This window comes from Odocoileus virginianus, chromosome 11 (assembly GCF_023699985.2).
Source record: "Odocoileus virginianus isolate 20LAN1187 ecotype Illinois chromosome 11, Ovbor_1.2, whole genome shotgun sequence".
NCBI classification, from domain to species: domain Eukaryota; kingdom Metazoa; phylum Chordata; class Mammalia; order Artiodactyla; family Cervidae; genus Odocoileus; species Odocoileus virginianus.
Genome location: NC_069684.1, coordinates 11,244,743 through 11,262,291, shown reverse-complemented (window position 1 = coordinate 11,262,291; position 17,549 = coordinate 11,244,743). Strand labels below are relative to the sequence as shown.

Here is a 17,549-nt window from a genome sequence, read left to right as displayed (position 1 = left end):
AACTCTCTGACAGCTGACACTAGTTCATACCTGTTTTCATTCTTTCTCCCCCTTGATTCAGCATCTTGGCTCGCGAGAGGTGATTGTATTATAATATTTTAGAACCCACTTGGCTTCCTGACTCACTGGGGTGGTCACATAGCTGAAACTCAGTGGGCGCCCTGTCATGGTTCTCCATCAGCGGGATCGGTAATTGCTTGTTTTTCATTCATGTTTTGCCTCCTTATGATGAATAGTCTTGACTTTAAACATTCTAAAAGCATTGATTTGTTGGAAAACAGGTTTTGTTTGTTTTAACTCTTTGGGGGCTTAGTCCGGGTTTTCTTGGGCCTCCTGCAATATTCAGTGAAATAACAGTAACGAGGGCAGACAGACGCATTGTGGACCGCATGCCAGGCGCTGGGCCAGCCCCCTAAACGGTGCTTAACTCCTGTCATTCCTCCAACAGCTCTGTGAGGGGTGGGACTCTTATCAACACCATGTTACAAATGCAGAAAGTGAGGTGGCTTTGAAGTGGCTTGTGCGTGGAAATGACTGCACATCGGGGCGAGGCTCACTGATGGGGCTGGAGAGACTCAGGAACAAGGCGACGCACCCAGGGAAGCCAGCGCTGGATGCGCAGACCCGGGGGAGAGGATGGGCAGCGATGCCTGGCCGCCGCCTCTGCAGAGGAAGTGACACAGATGAGTCCTCCCATCCGAAAGCCCTGGACTTGCGAGGGAAGTCCAGGGAACTCAGGGCAGGAAGGAAGCGGAGGAAAGGGAGGTGTGGAAACTGGGCTGAGGGAGCCCGCTTGCTGCAGCCTCTCACCAAAAGCCCTGCCCTTCGTCAGCTTTGTCCCTTCGGGGTGTTCACCCCAAGGGCAGCGGCTGAAGCAGCTGAAAGGTGTGTTCACCTTCAGCCCTTGTTTTTTTTTTTAATTTTCACAAGTGAGTCACATGACCAGGCTGGAAGACCTCGGTGGCGGCTCTTGTGATTGTTTCTGAAGTGGGTTTTTGAGGAGGTTGTGTGTGACCTGCTCGGATCACCCCACTGGGTGGCATAGACCACAGACCAGGACTGTGGGAAGAAAACCATTTAGGTAAGAGGCCTCGGGGGTAGGGGGGTGTGCTGTGGGCCCAACAGGGCCTTGATCCTGCTGCCGTGGCCTCTGGATAGAACATGCTGGGGCTGAAAATGGCTCGCCCGCCTCAGGGTCTGTCTCCGCCATGTCTGAGTCATGGATCTGGGGGGGAGCAGCGTCAGACTGCAGAGGGCGTGTCGCAGTCCTCCTGGTGGAATGTGGCTTGCTTCTGTCATTGTCATTTTTCTATCGCCAAGTCATGGTTTCCAGCCTGCTTCCTGGATTTTATTAGAATGGTTCCTTGAGTAAGAACGTGGCGGGTCCGATAGCATCATTAGGAACTGGTGAGATCTTGAGTCTTCAGCCTGGATGCCCTATCCTGTGAAATGGGGTGTTAGGAGGCGCCATCTCCTAGGGCCTTTGGAGTTAAAGCTCAGCGGGGCACCCCTGGCCTCGAATCTCCTTTAAACATGGAGGTGCCCGTCCTTGCCTTCTTCATGTTCTGACACTTGCAGGAATCGCCCAGTCTGGTCACTGGCTTGAACGTTCCAGGACACACATGACCATGCTGTGGGTGTAGACACTAACTGAAGAAAGAGCTGGATTGAGAGCTGCAGATTCTATGGTCTCTCAAAGAAGGGTGGAGTCTTTAGGACAAAGCATTCCTGGCATGAATAGACACAGAGAACTCCTTTAAGGAGTGAACCCGAGTCAGGTATTTTGATACAGGTGATTATGCAAGTTGGACGGAGAAGAATCCCTTATCTTATGCCTGATTGATTGTTCTCTGTCTTTTGTCCAACTTGTCACTTTACCTACCAAAAGAGCTATTCCTGTCATCCTTTAAAAATGAAATGAAAAACTCCACTATCAATTTGATCTACTTAGATGCAAGGTTTACTTTGGAAGGGCAAGAGGGATTGGGGTTGGAGGGAAAATATTGACCCTATTTTTCTGTAAAACACCTCTTGCAAAGTAGGCACTGTTATCTGTTATACCAGGTTACTTTCAAAGTACCATTTAAGAAGTACTTCTTTATTTAAAAAGAAAATAAAAAGCTTTTTAATATGGAAAAGATGGTAAGCACAAAGCTGTAGAGAGTGGTCTGGGTCCTGACATGCCTGGCTCCAACCCTTAAGACCTGTCTACTCATGGCCAGGAGGCCAGTATTGCTTCACCTGTACCTGCCGTCCCCCTCTCCCCCCCCGCCGAGTTCCCCCACCCCATTCCTTTTAAGCAAATTCCAAACACCGCATCATTTCATTTGTAAATATTCAGGAGTTACTTTGAATGCCTTTAAAGTTTAGCTAAATGAAAAATGGAAACTGCTTGTTTTCCCAGAGTTGCCTTCTGCAGGTCTCCTCTCTTTCTCCTCATCTCCCTGTCCTCCTCTCTCCTTCTCCCTTCCCCAGTTAAAAATGGCATCAGTGATGCTTCTTGGAACCGGTTTGCTTCTGAGTGTAAGAGCAGAAATAAAAGGGAACCACTTGTTTAAGGCAAAAAAAAAAAAAAGATTTCAAGTAACAGAAGCTTTACCTTCTTAAGAACCATTGTTTTTTTTTTTTTTCTTGTTATTTTTAACCACCATGAATGGGACTGTTTAAATATATATTCATTTTCTGCCTTCTTAACCAGAGTCCACTGGATGTTATTTAATCATTCCCTTTTACTGCAGAGTGTCTGCGATACAGCTGTTGTGCGAATGCTGTCGTGTCTGGCTCTTTGTGACGCCCTGGACTGAAGCCCACCAGGCTCTTCTGTCCACGGGATTCTCCAGGCAAGAATCCTGGAGTGGGCTTCCATTCCTACTCTAGGGGGATCTTCCCAACCCAGGGACCGAACTTACACTTCCTGCATCTCCTGCATTGGCAGGCAGTTTCTTTACCACTAGTGTCTTTTTACAATTTATCTGTCACCTCCCTCGTTGCTGGTTTTATGCCCTGTCAAGGTGCTTTTCCTTATCCCTTTTGAATCTAAGGGCGGATTTAGCTGTATAAAGGTATGTATGTAAAGTTAGAACGAATGAACTGTGAGAGTGCTGTTTCCCCAAGCAAAAGTGTATGATGTTGGACTTAAGGGCCTTGTGATATTTGAATGCTCAAAGGCTGTTTTGGCTCTGTTTCCTGATTTTCAGCCATATTCTGTATAGATGTTACTGTGTAGCTGCCTATCCTGTGGGTGCGGTACCCCTGTGATGGGGCCCTATAATAGGAACCTTTCTTCTCACTTTAAATACAGCTTAAAAAAGGCTTGAAAGGCCAACTACATAGTTAATGCATGGGAATGTTGGAAAATGTGTTTTTGGACACATTTCTTGGATCTCACCGCTGGATGTTTGAAATCCATCCAGTGGGAAGAGAAATAAAGGGATTTTAAAAGGTGGCCATTCTGTTTTTGTTGTCGTAGTTGTTTAGCCACTGAAAGGTAGAGATTTGTGTTTCAGATCTTGCACAAAAATTGTATTTGGCTAAAGAGAATTTGACATATGTCAAATTTATAGTAGAAACTAATAGTCTGATTTTTTACTAAACAAAGTGAACTTCCTCTCTGCTATTCTTTCTAATTCCTTTACAGTGCTGTGTTAGTTTCTGCTGTACCATGAAGTGAATCAGCTGCAGGTACACATGTATCCCCTCCATCCCGAACCTGCCTCCCGCCCCCGCCCCCGCCATCCCCGCCCCGCTGGTCCTCACAGAGCGCCGGGCTGAGCTCCCCGTGCGATGCAGCAGCTTCCCACTAGCTCTCTCTTCTGCACATGGTAGTGTTCATGTGTCAAGCCCAGTCGACTGTTTCACCCCACCCTCCCTCCTTTCTGCTGTCCTTCAAGTAGGGAGCCAGAGAAGACATTTTCATGCCCTCTCACCCCATGCTTCTTTAAAACTCCCCTTAGGAAAATGACATCGTATTTTTCAAAACCAAGCTGTGCCTTATGCAGGTTTATACACAGGATGTGTGAGTTACATCAATTTTTCCCTTCTCACACCCAGACCAGGGTTACATAGTTCTGTGAGGTGTGCTTGGGAATTATAATAATATGGAATGCTGGAAAGATTCCAGAAGCTGTTGGTAAATAAAGAATGCAGCTGAACAACAGTTAGCTTCTGCTAGTGATTCAGACCTTACATCTGGGGGTGGGGGGCGGGGAAAAAAGGCTAGTATATGTAATATTGCATGAGGACGCAAGAGAAAGTGTGATGACCGTCTTGAAGATTTGGGTTTTAATTTCTGTCTTTCATTTTTCTAAACGCCATACAGGTAATTTAATAAAGAAGATTAAGCTGTACTTGGTTGACGTTATGAAAGATCTCTCTACTTTTAGCCCATCATATTTAAAGATTTATTAGATCAGCCAAATAATTTTTTCTGTATGATGATGAAGCTTTGTGTTTTTAACTGGCAGGATTTTCACTGATATGTTTAGATAAAAGGAGTATAAAGTACTAGAAATTCACAGCTGATAGTTAAAGATGGATATGTACATGTTAGAGGTTTGGGAAATCTGATGGAATAGTCAGGAGTGGGATTTAGAAGTGACTTTAAAGCTTTCTGTACGTTCTCTCTTACTGTTGCCTATTACATGAAAGGAATGGGGTGTTTACGGAGCAAATATCCCAACAGATTGCTTTCAGCAGTCTCGGGTGCACTGAAACACTGACCTATCAGTAGTTCCAGCGTAGTTTTTGCAGAGAGCTTCCGGGCATATGGCATCTTTCTTGTCTTCAAGACCACCCCCGGAATATGGCACATCAAAGGCTGGAGAAGCAGAACTTTTAGAAATCTGGGTAAAACTTTTCCCCCAAGAAGCACCAGGGAGGTAAATAATGTCTCATGCCATTTTTTCCATGGTTTAAGCCTCTCTGAAGCTTCCCCAAGTCCATCCTCTCTGAGGCTCCAGATTCCTCCAGTCTCACTGAGGGCATCTGGAGATGCCTGTCCTACCTTGGTTTCAAAAATCTCAACTGTTTTCAGGATTCATTCTTTCTTTCATCATAATGACAAATATTTATTCAGCTTCCTGCCATGGCCAGAGCTCCATTTCTGGATCACAGGGGACCACAGAGCTGAATGCGACACAGATCTTTCCCTTCAGGATGTTACTTGGGAGCCCAGAGGCCTATGGGAGATTCTTCAGTGTGAGAGAGACTGGGATGTGCCTGCAGCTTTAGAGACACAGCCAAATGGGTTATAAAACCAAAGACAGTTTAGAATCAACTTTCTACCAAAAAACAAGCAAAAGAAACCAAACCCCAAACCAGTCACTGACACCACGCACTCTATACACGTTATCGCCTGAGATGACAGTCTTCTGACCCATTGACGATCGGCTGGTAATGGGACATTTCCCCTAATGGCTGGCTCATTTCTGCTCCAGATGTCAGAGTCAGGGGGATGGCAAGGGTGCAGTGCTGGGAGAGACCATGATTTTGTTTTACACTTGGTCAGGTTTCACCATGGTATTGTCATTGCTTCATGCTAAACTTTATATTCTTTGTTTTGCCTTTTTCTTTTTAAATTTTTTGGGGGGCGGGGGAAGGGATATGGGCCATTTTAAAAGTCTTTGTTGACTTTGTTACAGTACTGTTTCTTTTTTATGTTTTGGGATTTTTTTTTTTTTGCCGTAAGGCATATGGGATCTCAGTTTCCTGACCAGGGATCTAACCCACACCCCCTGCATTTGAAGGCAGTGTCTTCACCACTGGACCACCAGGGAAGTCCCTGCCTGTTTTCCCTTCTAAAAGACTTTGTCCACAGTAGGTGCCAAGATCCTCAAGTCCTTTCGAAACACATCTGTTCTGCTATCCTTGAGCAAAGCCAGCTCACGGCTAGGGGCAGAGGAGGGGAAAATGCCCACACTTACTGAGCACACCCAGGAAACGTTTCCTCATTGGCACCTCACAACACCTGGGGAAGAGATTATCTTTACAGGTGAGTAAACCCACTCCAGCACTCGTGCCTGGAGAATCCCATGGACAGAGGAGCCTGTGGGCTGCAGTCCATGGGGTCACAGAGTGTCGGACATGACTGAGCGACTGAGCACAGTCTGAGGTTGAGTTTTTCTTTGTGGATGAGTAACCTGAGGATAAATAATTGACACTCTCTCCAGGCCTCTCTGGATGAATCCAGTTCTCCTAGCAAGGTTTGAGTGTGTCCTGTTCCCTGAGATTAAACTTTGACTCTTAGAACTGCTCAACTCATTTGGAATTCCCTCTCCTTCTGTTAAGTGAGTGACTTTTTACACCTAAATGTATAATGTTGTTGCTGTTGTTTAGTCACTTAGTTATGTCCGACTCTTTGCGACCCCACAGACCCCGCCAGGCTCTTCTGCCCATGAGATTTCCCAGGCAAGAATACTGGAGTGGGTTGCCATTTCCTTCTCCAGGGGATCTTCCTGACCCAGGAATTGAACCCGTGTCTCCTGCATTGCAGGCAGGTTTTTTTACCACTGAGCAATCTGGAATGAACATAACCACAATTCCACTATTGAAAAAGAAGAAAACCATAAAACATTCATATCATCTCATTTCTACTCCTTGTTTCAGATTTCCCTAATGTCTTGTGTGTTTTATAACTATTTTATTTCCCAAGCTCGGTTTTATGAAGGTCACACATTGCATTTTGTTTTAATAACTCCAGAATTTCTCTTACTCTGGAGCAGTCTGCCTCCAATCCTTCCTGTTCAATTTTTTTTTCATGACATTGACTTTCAGAGGAACCATACCAGTTTTCTTTTAAGCTTTTTTGTTGACAGTTTACCTGGCAAGTGTCTGGCAAACTGAAGATTTCAAAAGTTATTTAAAACTTAAAATAGGTATTTTCTAGGAGATGTATTGTCAGATGTTGCACCTGACATATCATTTTCTGTAGCGTATTAAAAAAAAAATCTTTAGTTACAAAATCTTTAGTTATAAAAATAAGGCAGTTGTAAAATGTTAAAATAATTGAGAAATACAGTTGGCCCTTTTTAGCCACAGATCCACATATGTGGGTTCAACCAACTTCAGATCAGAAATATTTTTGAAAAGGGAAGTTCCAGAAAGTTCCAAAAAGCAAAACTTGAGTTTGCCAGGCTGGCCAGCTCTTTCCATAGCATTTATATTGTATTAGGTATTGTAAGTAATCTAGAGATGAATTAAAGTGTAAGATAGGTTCTTTGCAAACACTGTGCTATTGTACATAAGGACTTGAGCATCCTCGAAATTTGGTCTCTGTTGAGGTCCTAGAACCAATTTCCTGCAGAGACTGATGGATGATTGTTCAATATATGAAATATCAAATGAGATTTCTGCTTGATACCGTCACCATGGGGCCCTGAGATAACAGTCATTTTGGTGAACTTACTTTTTTCCTGTTTATTTGTGTGTTTTTGTTCATTATAAAAACAGTGTGTGTCTGTGCACTTTGTTGTACAGTGTACTTTTTATCTCGCTGTGTTATGGATTGTGTCCTGTCAAATATATATTTAAAAGCAGGGACTGTGTTTAGCAGTGCTGGGATAAATGTGCACCAAGCCAGCCACATTCCTTCGTAGGTGTTCAAAGTGACGCACCCAAAGGTAAAGTGCCCAGCCCAGGATGAGAAATGTGGCTTGTGCCCACAGAGCAAATATTTTCCTCTCTCTGAGGCTCTCTAGTTTTTCAATATAGGAATTGAGTCTTGATGTCCTCTGCCCTGTGTTTTAGCAAGTTCATGGAAATGTGAGAGGAGTAAACTCTTTAAGGACTCCATAGTTGAATTCTGATATTCTTTTTTTTTTTCCCCTTTTTTGGGTGGGTCCCTCCATGTTTTTTTCTGCCGATATCAGGAGATCATCAGGTTGGCCTACCTTGGAGGTAAACACGACACTCTGCCAACATAAAGTGATTTAGAAACGTTCATCTATTTTACCAAGCCCAAGTCTCTCGCATATGTATTTTAAGCCTTCATAAAACATGTACCTGTCATGCTAAGGAATGTGCCGAGGGCAGACATCAGAGGCTGGCCCAGGGAGTCTTGGGAGTGTGTTTGGCTGTGTTGTAGGGTTGTGTCCTGACAACCTCCTGGCTTGAGGCCTGGGGTGATTTCTGACAAGGAGTGATTTCTAAATATTAAAGCCATTAGAATTATTAATTCAAGAATTCCTGCAAGTAGCTATTCCTGTTTGTCTATCCAAGTGTTAGGGGGCTCAGAGGTGATTCTGTGTGGAACGGGCTTAAAGGCTGCCTGACTTAGGGAGTCAAATTAACAGAACGATCATATGAACAGGAGATGGTTCTTTGTGCTTCACGGGGAACAGAAAGTTGTACAGAGAGGCCATGTGGACATGTCTGGCTGCTTTGGAAGATGAGAGCATTGGAAACCTTCCAGTGAGAGCATTGCTGGCACAGGGCGGATGGTAAAGCTGCTTTTCTTGTTGTTATTTTATTCTTGTGTTGTCCATGGCAATAATGTCATCACTGGCATTCATAGGACATCTGGGGGTCAGTAAATCTTGTTATTAGTGAGTTAAATTTGGTGTAGTTTGGGGATGGACTTTTGCATCAAGTATTTTGTAAAGGAACAAAATGAGAATAGGGTGCTGGTTCCCCACATCTGTGTAAATATTTGGTGAAGAAAGGATACAGCTGTGATTTTAAGTACATTAAAGAATTCATGTATTCACTTTTTCTTAAAAAAAGTTGCAGACTAACTCATCACTAATTACTAATTTATAATTAATAATTAAATGTATATTCATTTCATTTTCTATCATCCAATAATAAGAAAATACAGTAAATAAGAAAATAAGTATAAGTATTAAAAATAAAGACAATGTTAAAAGAGGAACAAGATTAGATTTTAAGTTCAGGGTCAGTGAATTGCTTAAATCATTGAACCCCACTTTTTCCATCTGTAAATAGAGATTATAAGTCAACACCAGAGAGCTGGTAATGGGGTTAAAATGAGACAATATATTTAGAAGTTAAAAAAAAAGTTCAGATTTCACTCCTCCTTTCTTGAGTGGACAGGCTGTATTATGTAACAACCTCAATAGGAAAAGAATTTGAGAAAGGATACATGTATATGTTTAATTGAATCACTTTGTCTTACACCAGAAACTAACACAACATTGTTAATCATCTATACTCCAATATAAGATAAAAAGTTTATCTAAAAAAGAATAGAGAAGAGACTTAAGAAATTTGAAGTTAATGATACTTGAAGCAAACTTTCTGATAGCTGGGTAAAGAGGGGCAATGAGATATAAATATCTTATTGGACTCCAAGTATTGCTGCCCATCTGAGACTTCTCGAACCTTACGGTTACACTGACTTCCATACAAGCTGTTGGGTGGTTTTTATGGAAGGTTGGTTCTTAAGTAAACATGATATTTTTTTATTCACTATGTTTTTCCCGATCATTAAATCCATGTTCACGACAATAAAAACAGAAAATCAAGAGTAGTCCAAGGAACCTTTAAACCACAAAGTCTCTCGTAATTCTCTTTACCTGAAACAACCATCATTTAAAATACCATGTGTACCCTGAAGGAGCTTCCCAGTGGCTCAGAAGGTAAAGAATCCACCTGCTGTGCAAGAGACCCGAGTTCAGTTCCTGCGTCGGGAAGGTCCCCTGGAGAAGGACATGGCCACCCACTCCAGTATTCTTGCCTGGAGAATCCCATGGACAGAGGAGCCTGGCGGGCTACAGTCGATAGGGTCATGTAGAGTGGGACACAACTTTCATACATTGAAAGAGATTTCCTTTACCTGTGCTGTCATAAATATTCCGTTTTTAACTCAAGCAGAGTTAATATGGTAAGTTTTCCTTCTATCATCAGTGATCTAGCAGCACACGTTTTGGCTACCTATTTTTTCAATTATAAAAGTGATACTCTGTAAGTAGATTAAGAATAAATCCTTATTAGAATGCACAGAAAAGTCAAAGATTTCTCTCCCAAGAAGCAACCACCCAACAGCTTTCTGTGCATCCTTTCAGAAATATTTAATGTATACACAAGAATATGTCTTTCTCAACGTATTTTTAATTTTATGCAACTGGAATCTATGCATACAGTAAGCATCTTGCTTTTTTTTAATTGCATTTAATTCCATGTCCTAGGTTGCCGCACCAAAAACACCAGCCACCTAGCCTAATTCAGTTTTGCAAATGATATATTTATCTCAATTTTCAGTGATAACACATTTTTACACTCTGTGGGTATAGTACTACTTATGTAACCAATCCTTTGTTGATAGAGAAAATGTTTCAGTTTTATGCTATATGTACATGCTAAGTTGCTTCAGTCATGTCCAACTCTTTGCAGCCCTATAGACTATAGCCCACCAGGCTTCTCTGTCCATGATTCTCCAGGCAGAATACTGGAGTGTCACATATAAACAACTTTTCAGTGGATATCCTTTCCAAACTTGGACAAATGTATCTCTAGAAAATATTTCTTAAAGTAGAAGTTCAGAGAGTAAAAGGATATATACATTTAAAGTTTTATGTGTTATTAGTAACCACGCTTTGTTTGTTTTTTGGCATTTCATCAGTTTACACTCTCACCAAAAAATATTACCCAGCATTTTCCTCAGTGATGGGTATTACTATTTTTTTTTTTGGTCTGTGCCTATCTAATAAATGGAATATGATCTCTTAAAAAATGTGAATTGAAGTTGCATAGACATTGGTTTGAATACTGGCTTTGCCACATGGGTTCTTGGATGAGTCCTTTTAATCCTCTGAACATCTGTGTCTCTAGCCATCAAGCGGGTCTTGTCATATCACCCTTGTAAGATAAGGTCAAGTGCATGGGTTCCACCAAGGCGCTTGGGAGCATCAGAGTTTGCAGGCTCCTGAATCTGTGCCTCGGGGATGTGCACATGTGGGAGAATGTGTGCGGCCTGGAGCTGTCCTTCCAGCCCTAACCTTGCTGCTACATTTGTGTTTGCAGTGACCCTCCGGAGCACCACGCCGGGCATGGACGCCTTTTTCCGCACCTGGAGGAGCACGGGTGGTAGTGCCCCGTCACGAAGCTGCTAAGGCCATCTCAGGGGCGTGGGCGCCAGGGCACGAGGGCAGCATCCCAGGCCTGCAGAGCCATGCCTTTCGGCCTGAAGCTGCGCCGGACGCGGCGCTACAACGTCCTGAGCAAGAACTGCTTTGTCACCCGCATTCGCCTGCTGGACAGCAGTGTCATCGAATGCACGCTGTCTGTGGAGAGCACGGGGCAGGAGTGCCTGGAGGCGGTGGCCCAGAGGCTGGAGCTGCGGGAGGTAAGGGCGCGTGTGTGAGGAGTGGAGAGGCCACAGTGCACCCCGGGGACCCGGCTCGTCGGCCTCAGCCTGCTTTCTAAGCATCTTGTGATTCCCAGCGTGGCGTCCATCGTAACACCTTTGGTGGATGCGGGGACCTGCTCTGATGCGGCGAGAAGCAAGGACACCTCCTAGAGCTTGCACGGGGCTGGGGGCAGTGGGGGGCAGGAAATAGGGGTGAGTGTATGGCAGCTCCCCTTTGTTTTCAGCCCATGAGGAGGCTGTAATGAGATTCTCCTCCCCAAAGTCATTTACTCTCTTTAAAAACAATCAAATGGGGTAGCTGGGGTTTTGATGTTCCAGCTACATATCCAGGAGAAAACTCCCACATACAGGGTGGATGTAGCTGCTTTTATTTTTTGTTTGTTTCTATACTCCCCTCTTCAAAGAGGGTAAAAGAAAAAAAAAGAAAGAAAAAAGCATTTATAGTGAGCATGACTATTGAAGCTTTTTTTGTGGGAGCTTGTAAAAGGGAAGTTTTGTTCTTCTTAAGATTCCTCATGACCCATGTTTTCTTTGGGCTTTAAGCAAACCCAGGATTCACCATTCAGACAGTCACGTTACCTTTTTTTAGAAGAGACTCTTAGAGCAATATGCCCTTTGGTAATAAGCAAGCCCTGCTGTTTTGCAGTCTTATAGACATTCAGGAGAAGAGACTTTTGAGAGAGACCCACTCGGGCATTTGTTTCTTGAGAGCTTTGTAGGCTGGTAGGTAAGGGCCGTGGTTGAACGGTTGCCAGTGTTGACATGACAGCAGACCCCTGAGCGTCAAACCCTCCATAGGGTAAGAAAGAGCCTCGGATTGTCCTGGGCCCTGGGATATCATTGCCCAGTTCTCAGGGTGGTCCCTCTGGAAAATGATCACATTTGATCTCTTTCCTCATCTCTCAGGATCCACACCCTCTTTCCATTTGCACAGGAGTTGGGGTCAGGGAAGGTCTTCCTGTCCCCTTGACACCTACTGCAGGCTGCCTCTTGTCCTCTGGAGGATGCCTCACCTGAGCACTTGTTTCTCCGACCAGTCCTCATGTTTATACTTTGGTTTTGGTGTTCAGGTCTTCTTTGACTTTTCTTTTCCTGTGGGGGAGACTGTCCCGCCCAAAGGATACGTGTAGCTTGGTAACTGACACAATTGGATAAACATAGGAAAGGTTCTGACCTTGGTGGTTGATAGTGGCTCTTTTTTCCTTGTTAGTAGCACATTAGGGTGTACGCATTTAAGCATATGTGTGTATATCGGCATAAAGCATGCATGTTTTATAGTTTAGGTGTATCCTAAACTTGATAGTAGCTTTGTATTAGAAAAATAAATTTTGATTTAAATTTTGATCTACATTAATTACAATTGGTGTTGTAGTAGATAACTTAAAAATAGACTATGGGGGGGGGCTCCATGGTGGTTCATTGGTTGAGACTGCACCCCCAATGCAGGGGGCCCAGGTTTGATCCCTGGGCGGGGACCAAGATCTCACATGTGACAACTAAGAGTTTGTATGCCACAGCTAAGACCCAATGCACCCCCAAAATAAAAACAAAAAGCCCAAAACATTGTAGGGAGTTTCCCGGCAGTCCAGTGGTTACGACCCCATGCTTCCATTGCAGAGGACACGAGTTCAGTCCCTGGTTGGAGAACTGACATCCTGCAAGCTACATGCTGTGGTCAAAAAAAAAAAACCCCAAAACAGGTTGTATTTTTTAAGGCAGTTTTAGGTTTATAGCAGATTTGAGTGGAAAGCACAGAGTTGCATATACCTCCTGTCCCACCCGCACTGCTCCCCCCCACTGTCAACACCCCACACCAGCGTGGTCCCCTTGTTAGAGTCAGTGAACCCACATTAGCACTCATATCACTCAAAGTCCATAATTCATGTGAGGTTCACTCTTGGTGTTGTACGTTCTGTGGATTTTGACAAATGTACAGTGATCTCTGTCCATATGGTAAACTTGTTTTTTAATTTAATGAACAGTGATTTCTTAAATAGACTCAAGCATTAATGTAAAAGGACACACGTTTTAGCGTTAAGCACATATTCCTCTTCCAACAAAATGAAAGGTCGTCCTGAGGCACCTCGGGTCACCAGCGGCCCCAGTGGTCTCTCTGCTGGGGCTTGGCTGCGTCCTCTGTGACTTCATCCTCCTGTTACTGAACGCAGGTTCGTGTGTTTGATACACAGTGAGGCCAAACCGACATGTCCAAGTTTGGAGCAAAAAGGTTTATTGCAGGGCCAAGCCAGGAGAACAGTTGGCTTCTTCTCAAAAATCCCTGAACTAATATGGTAAACTTTTCAAAGGTCAAATCTGATTTTGAATGCATAGCTTTGCTGCCGTTTCAGCTCCCAGGCCTGGTTCATGTGATTAACAAAGTCATCTCCTGGGGAAGCAGAGTATGACAGGGTCCCTGCTTCCAAAAACCCCAGAGCTGGGAGAATAGGAAAAACAAGAAACAAAGCAAAGGGAACATCCTGTGCCAAGGTATAGAAACAGGAAAGGACATGGAATTTTCAGGGAAGGGCAGAGGGCAGTTTGTACTGATCTGTGTGCGTGCGTGCGTGCGTGCGTGTGCGTGTGTGTGTGTGTGTGTGTGTGTATGTAGCGGTTATAGAGGGGAGGAAGGGTTAGTGTGGGTAGGTAGGTGGGGACCACTTTTGAAGGGTTTGATATATCTAAGTACTTTTAACTCTTAATAAATCCCATAGGACGTTGTTCCTAAAACGTGTCACAAAAATAATTAAAATAACCACCACCTTTTAATGTACCACGTGCTATGCTGAGCACCTTTTGCCGATCAGCTCATTTGATGCTTCTTACAAGTCTGCCACGTGGCTACTCTTGCTGTCCACGTTTATGCTCCAGGTAGGCTGACTCCACTGTTCTAATTCCCAGGGATGTGTAGCAGCAGAAAAAGGGGCCGTGGTAAGATGCTTTGAGAAACACTCTCATAAGTGCTGAGGTTAAAAAAAAAAATGTGTCGAGCTCAATGTTTCGGTTATTTAAGCCTTCTAATAAATACTCTTTGAATCCTTTGGGGAATAAAAACACTGCCTTGAAATAGAAAGCCGTCAAAAGATTCCAAGGTGAAGCATGGCACAGTCACCTTGCATTGTAAGGAAAGAACCAAATGGCAGGAAAATGATGGGGATTGGGGTGACCGGAGGAAGTAAATAAGTGTAAGCGTCAGTCACTCAGTCGTGTCCGACTCTTTGTGACTCCATGGACTATAGCCTGCCAGGCTCCTCTCTGTCCATGGACGTCTCCAGGCAAGAATACTGGAGTGGGTTGCCTTTCCCTTCTCACAGAGGTGCCAATTAGGTAGACATAATAAGAACCTGGCAAGAGGAAATAAAGTGAACCCTTTAAGAAAAAAAAAATTTAATTCTTTTGAATAAGTTCAGGAAAAAATGAGGTATGAGTTTCTGACTGGGAATTTTTATTAAGGAGGAGACTTGAGAGATACAGGAGACTCAGAAAATTAGGATTCTGATAATACGGTTACAATCTATTTGAATCAATGGATTTTACCCTTTCCATTTTCCCCAAATGAAATCTTGAGTGGAACTCCAATAGATAAGATGGAGCTGCTCTGTTTGCTGAGGGGATCGATAGGATTACTGGAGTCCCATCTCCTGTGCCTTTCCCACCTCCTGCAAGGCCTGGAAAATAACTGACCTAGATTAGGAGAAAAATAGCTAAAAACAATGCTGCCTTCTGATTGTGTCTTATATTTGAAAAATAAGCACATGGAGAACAGCAGAGTTCAGTGGTTAGGACTGTGAGCTTGGACCAACCTGTCCAAGTCTGAATCCCAGCTCTGTCACTGATTTGCTCTGTGACCTTGGGTAGTTTCGTAACCACCCTGTGCTTTTGTTTTCTCATCTGTGAATGGAGAGGGTAAGAGTAGCAGCCTCCATGAGTTGAGAGGATTAAGTGAGTTAGTTTTTGCAGAATTGCCACCTTATCTCAGTGTCAGGTGCAGAGGAAGCACTAAGTACAGTGGTCTCCTTGGCAAGACAAACCCCTCAGATCAGACAAAGAGGAATATCCTATATCGCTTATATGCAGACTCTGAAAACAAATGATGCAAATGGACTTACTTACAGAAACGGACACGGACTCACAGACTTAGAGAAGGCACTTATGTTTGCCAGATGGGGATGGCTGGGAGGAAGGGTAGTTAGGGAGTTTGGGATGGACTTGTGCACACTGCCATAAAATGGGTAAACAAAAAGGACCTGCTCTATGGCTTGGGGAACTCTGCTCAGTATTATGTAACAACCTAAATGGGAAAAGAATTTGGAAAGAATAGATACCTGAATCACTTCAGTGTACACCTGAAACTAACATAACATTGTTAATCGATTATTGTCCAATATAAAATAAAAAGTTAATAAAAAAGATATCACCCAGGCCCCTCCAGAGATTGGACTCTCACCCTTTTATAAGTCTGCTTGTTGCATTTTTAGGTGGCTTTGATCATAGAAACTGATCTTCCACTGAGCCAAAATCTTTCAGGTCCTTGAACAGTTACTAATTTCAGATTGTGCTGTCCAGTAGGATGGCCATTGGCTGCATGTGGCTATCGAGCACTTGAAGTGGCTTGCTTAAACTCAGATATGCAATAAGTATAAAATACACAGCAGCTTTTGAAGATCTAGTATGACAAAAAGTTAAAATAATCTCATTAGTCGTTTTTATATTAGTTACATAAGTAAGTAAGTAAGTGTTAGTCATTCAGTCGTGCCCGACTCTTTGCGACCCCATGTACTGCAGCCCACCTGTCTACTCTGTCCATGAGATATTCCAAGTCAGGATACTGGAGTGGGTTGCCATTTCCTCCTCCAGGGGATTTTCCCAACCCGGGAAAGATCCAGGGAAGAAGTTGCATGTTAAAAGCGTAAAATTTTGAATGACCATTTTAAATAAAATTTATTGAAATTTGAATTTTACTTCTTTGTACTTTTTAATGTAGCTACTAGAAAATTTTTAATTCAGTATATGGCTGCCATTATATTTCTGCTAAATACTGCTGTTCTAAGAAAAGCAAGGAGACCACTTTAATAGTAATAAGGAATATAAATAATTCCAATAAAATGTAAAAATATGCTGGAATTCTTCCTTTAGGAATAATCTTGACTCCACATTTTTTTGGAGTTTTTTTTTAAATTGGAATATAATTGCTTTATAATTTTGTGTTAGTTTCTGCTGTACAATGAAGTGAATCTGCTATGTGTGTGTGTGTATATATATTTATGTATCTCCTCCTTCTTGGACCTCTCTCCTGCCCCCAGCCTCATCCCACCCATCTCGGTTGTCACAGAGCCCTGAGCTGTGCCAAACAGCAGGTTCCCATTGGCTGTCTATTTTGCATATGGTAGAGAATTGACTGTACTTTTCCCCTGGTGGCTCAGAGGGTAAAGCATCTGCTTGCAATGCGGGAGACCTGGGTTTGATCCCTGGGTCAGGAAGATCCTCTGGAGAAGGAAATGGCAACCCACTCCAGTATTTTTGCCTGGAGAATCCCATGGATGGAGGAGCCTGGTAGGGCTGCAGTCCACAGGGTCTCAAAGAGTCGGACACGACTGAGTGACTTCACTTTCACTTTAATTAAAATGTAATAAATGAAAGAGGGATAAATAAAAGCACCTGAGACTGCTCTTCTTGGCCATATTCTATTCAAGATAGATAACTCTTTAATAGGAAATCCAACACTTTGTGGAAGGATGGATTTGATAACTCTTGGGTCTCTTCTAAGGCTGCTAAGAGTCCTGGTTTTTAAAGGAGCCTAAAAAAAAATCCATAACCATTTCATAGGGTTGGTGATTGTCCTCTTAAGTTACCCCCCTTTTCTTTTACAGATTCATATTTTCAGCTTTACTGAAAGCTGATTTATCCTAAGCTAGCAGCTATGATAGAAGTGTCTCACATTTTGCTATTTTCATAATGACTATAGTTTATAAAGGTACAGCGTCTTAACATGCATTTCCTTTCATCAAAGTAAAGCTAACCTACATTAAAGACATTACTATGGCTTGATTTTATGTTAATCTTTTGGGAATTGGAAATTTATCTGTGATAATGGGAGTACTCTAACACCTCATTCCCTGGCCCTGTGAGATAATAGTGGAATTTGCTGTGTTTTATAGCCAGCTTAAACACATCTAGATGTGTTTGTATTTGCAGAGGACTAAAATAATCAACCAAGATTAAGAAACGA

At 43.1% G+C, this 17,549-nt stretch overlaps 1 protein-coding gene across 4 annotated transcripts in view; it reads left to right on the top strand.

Annotated features, from left to right (window-relative positions):
* PTPN14 (protein tyrosine phosphatase non-receptor type 14) overlaps positions 1 to 17,549 on the top strand; it is a 188,019-nt gene that overhangs the window by 59,771 nt on the left and 110,699 nt on the right. For 2 of the 4 annotated variants that reach the window (XM_070473930.1, XM_070473928.1), the window contains exon 2: positions 10,978 to 11,299. In XM_070473930.1, coding sequence (XP_070330031.1) covers positions 11,126 to 11,299 — 174 coding nt within the window. In that variant the 5' untranslated portion in view covers positions 10,978 to 11,125. Of the gene's footprint in view, positions 1 to 808; positions 1,082 to 4,155; positions 4,319 to 10,977; positions 11,300 to 17,549 lie in introns of those variants that run through there. The other 2 variants (XM_070473929.1, XM_020899302.2) reach the window with 2 other exon arrangements.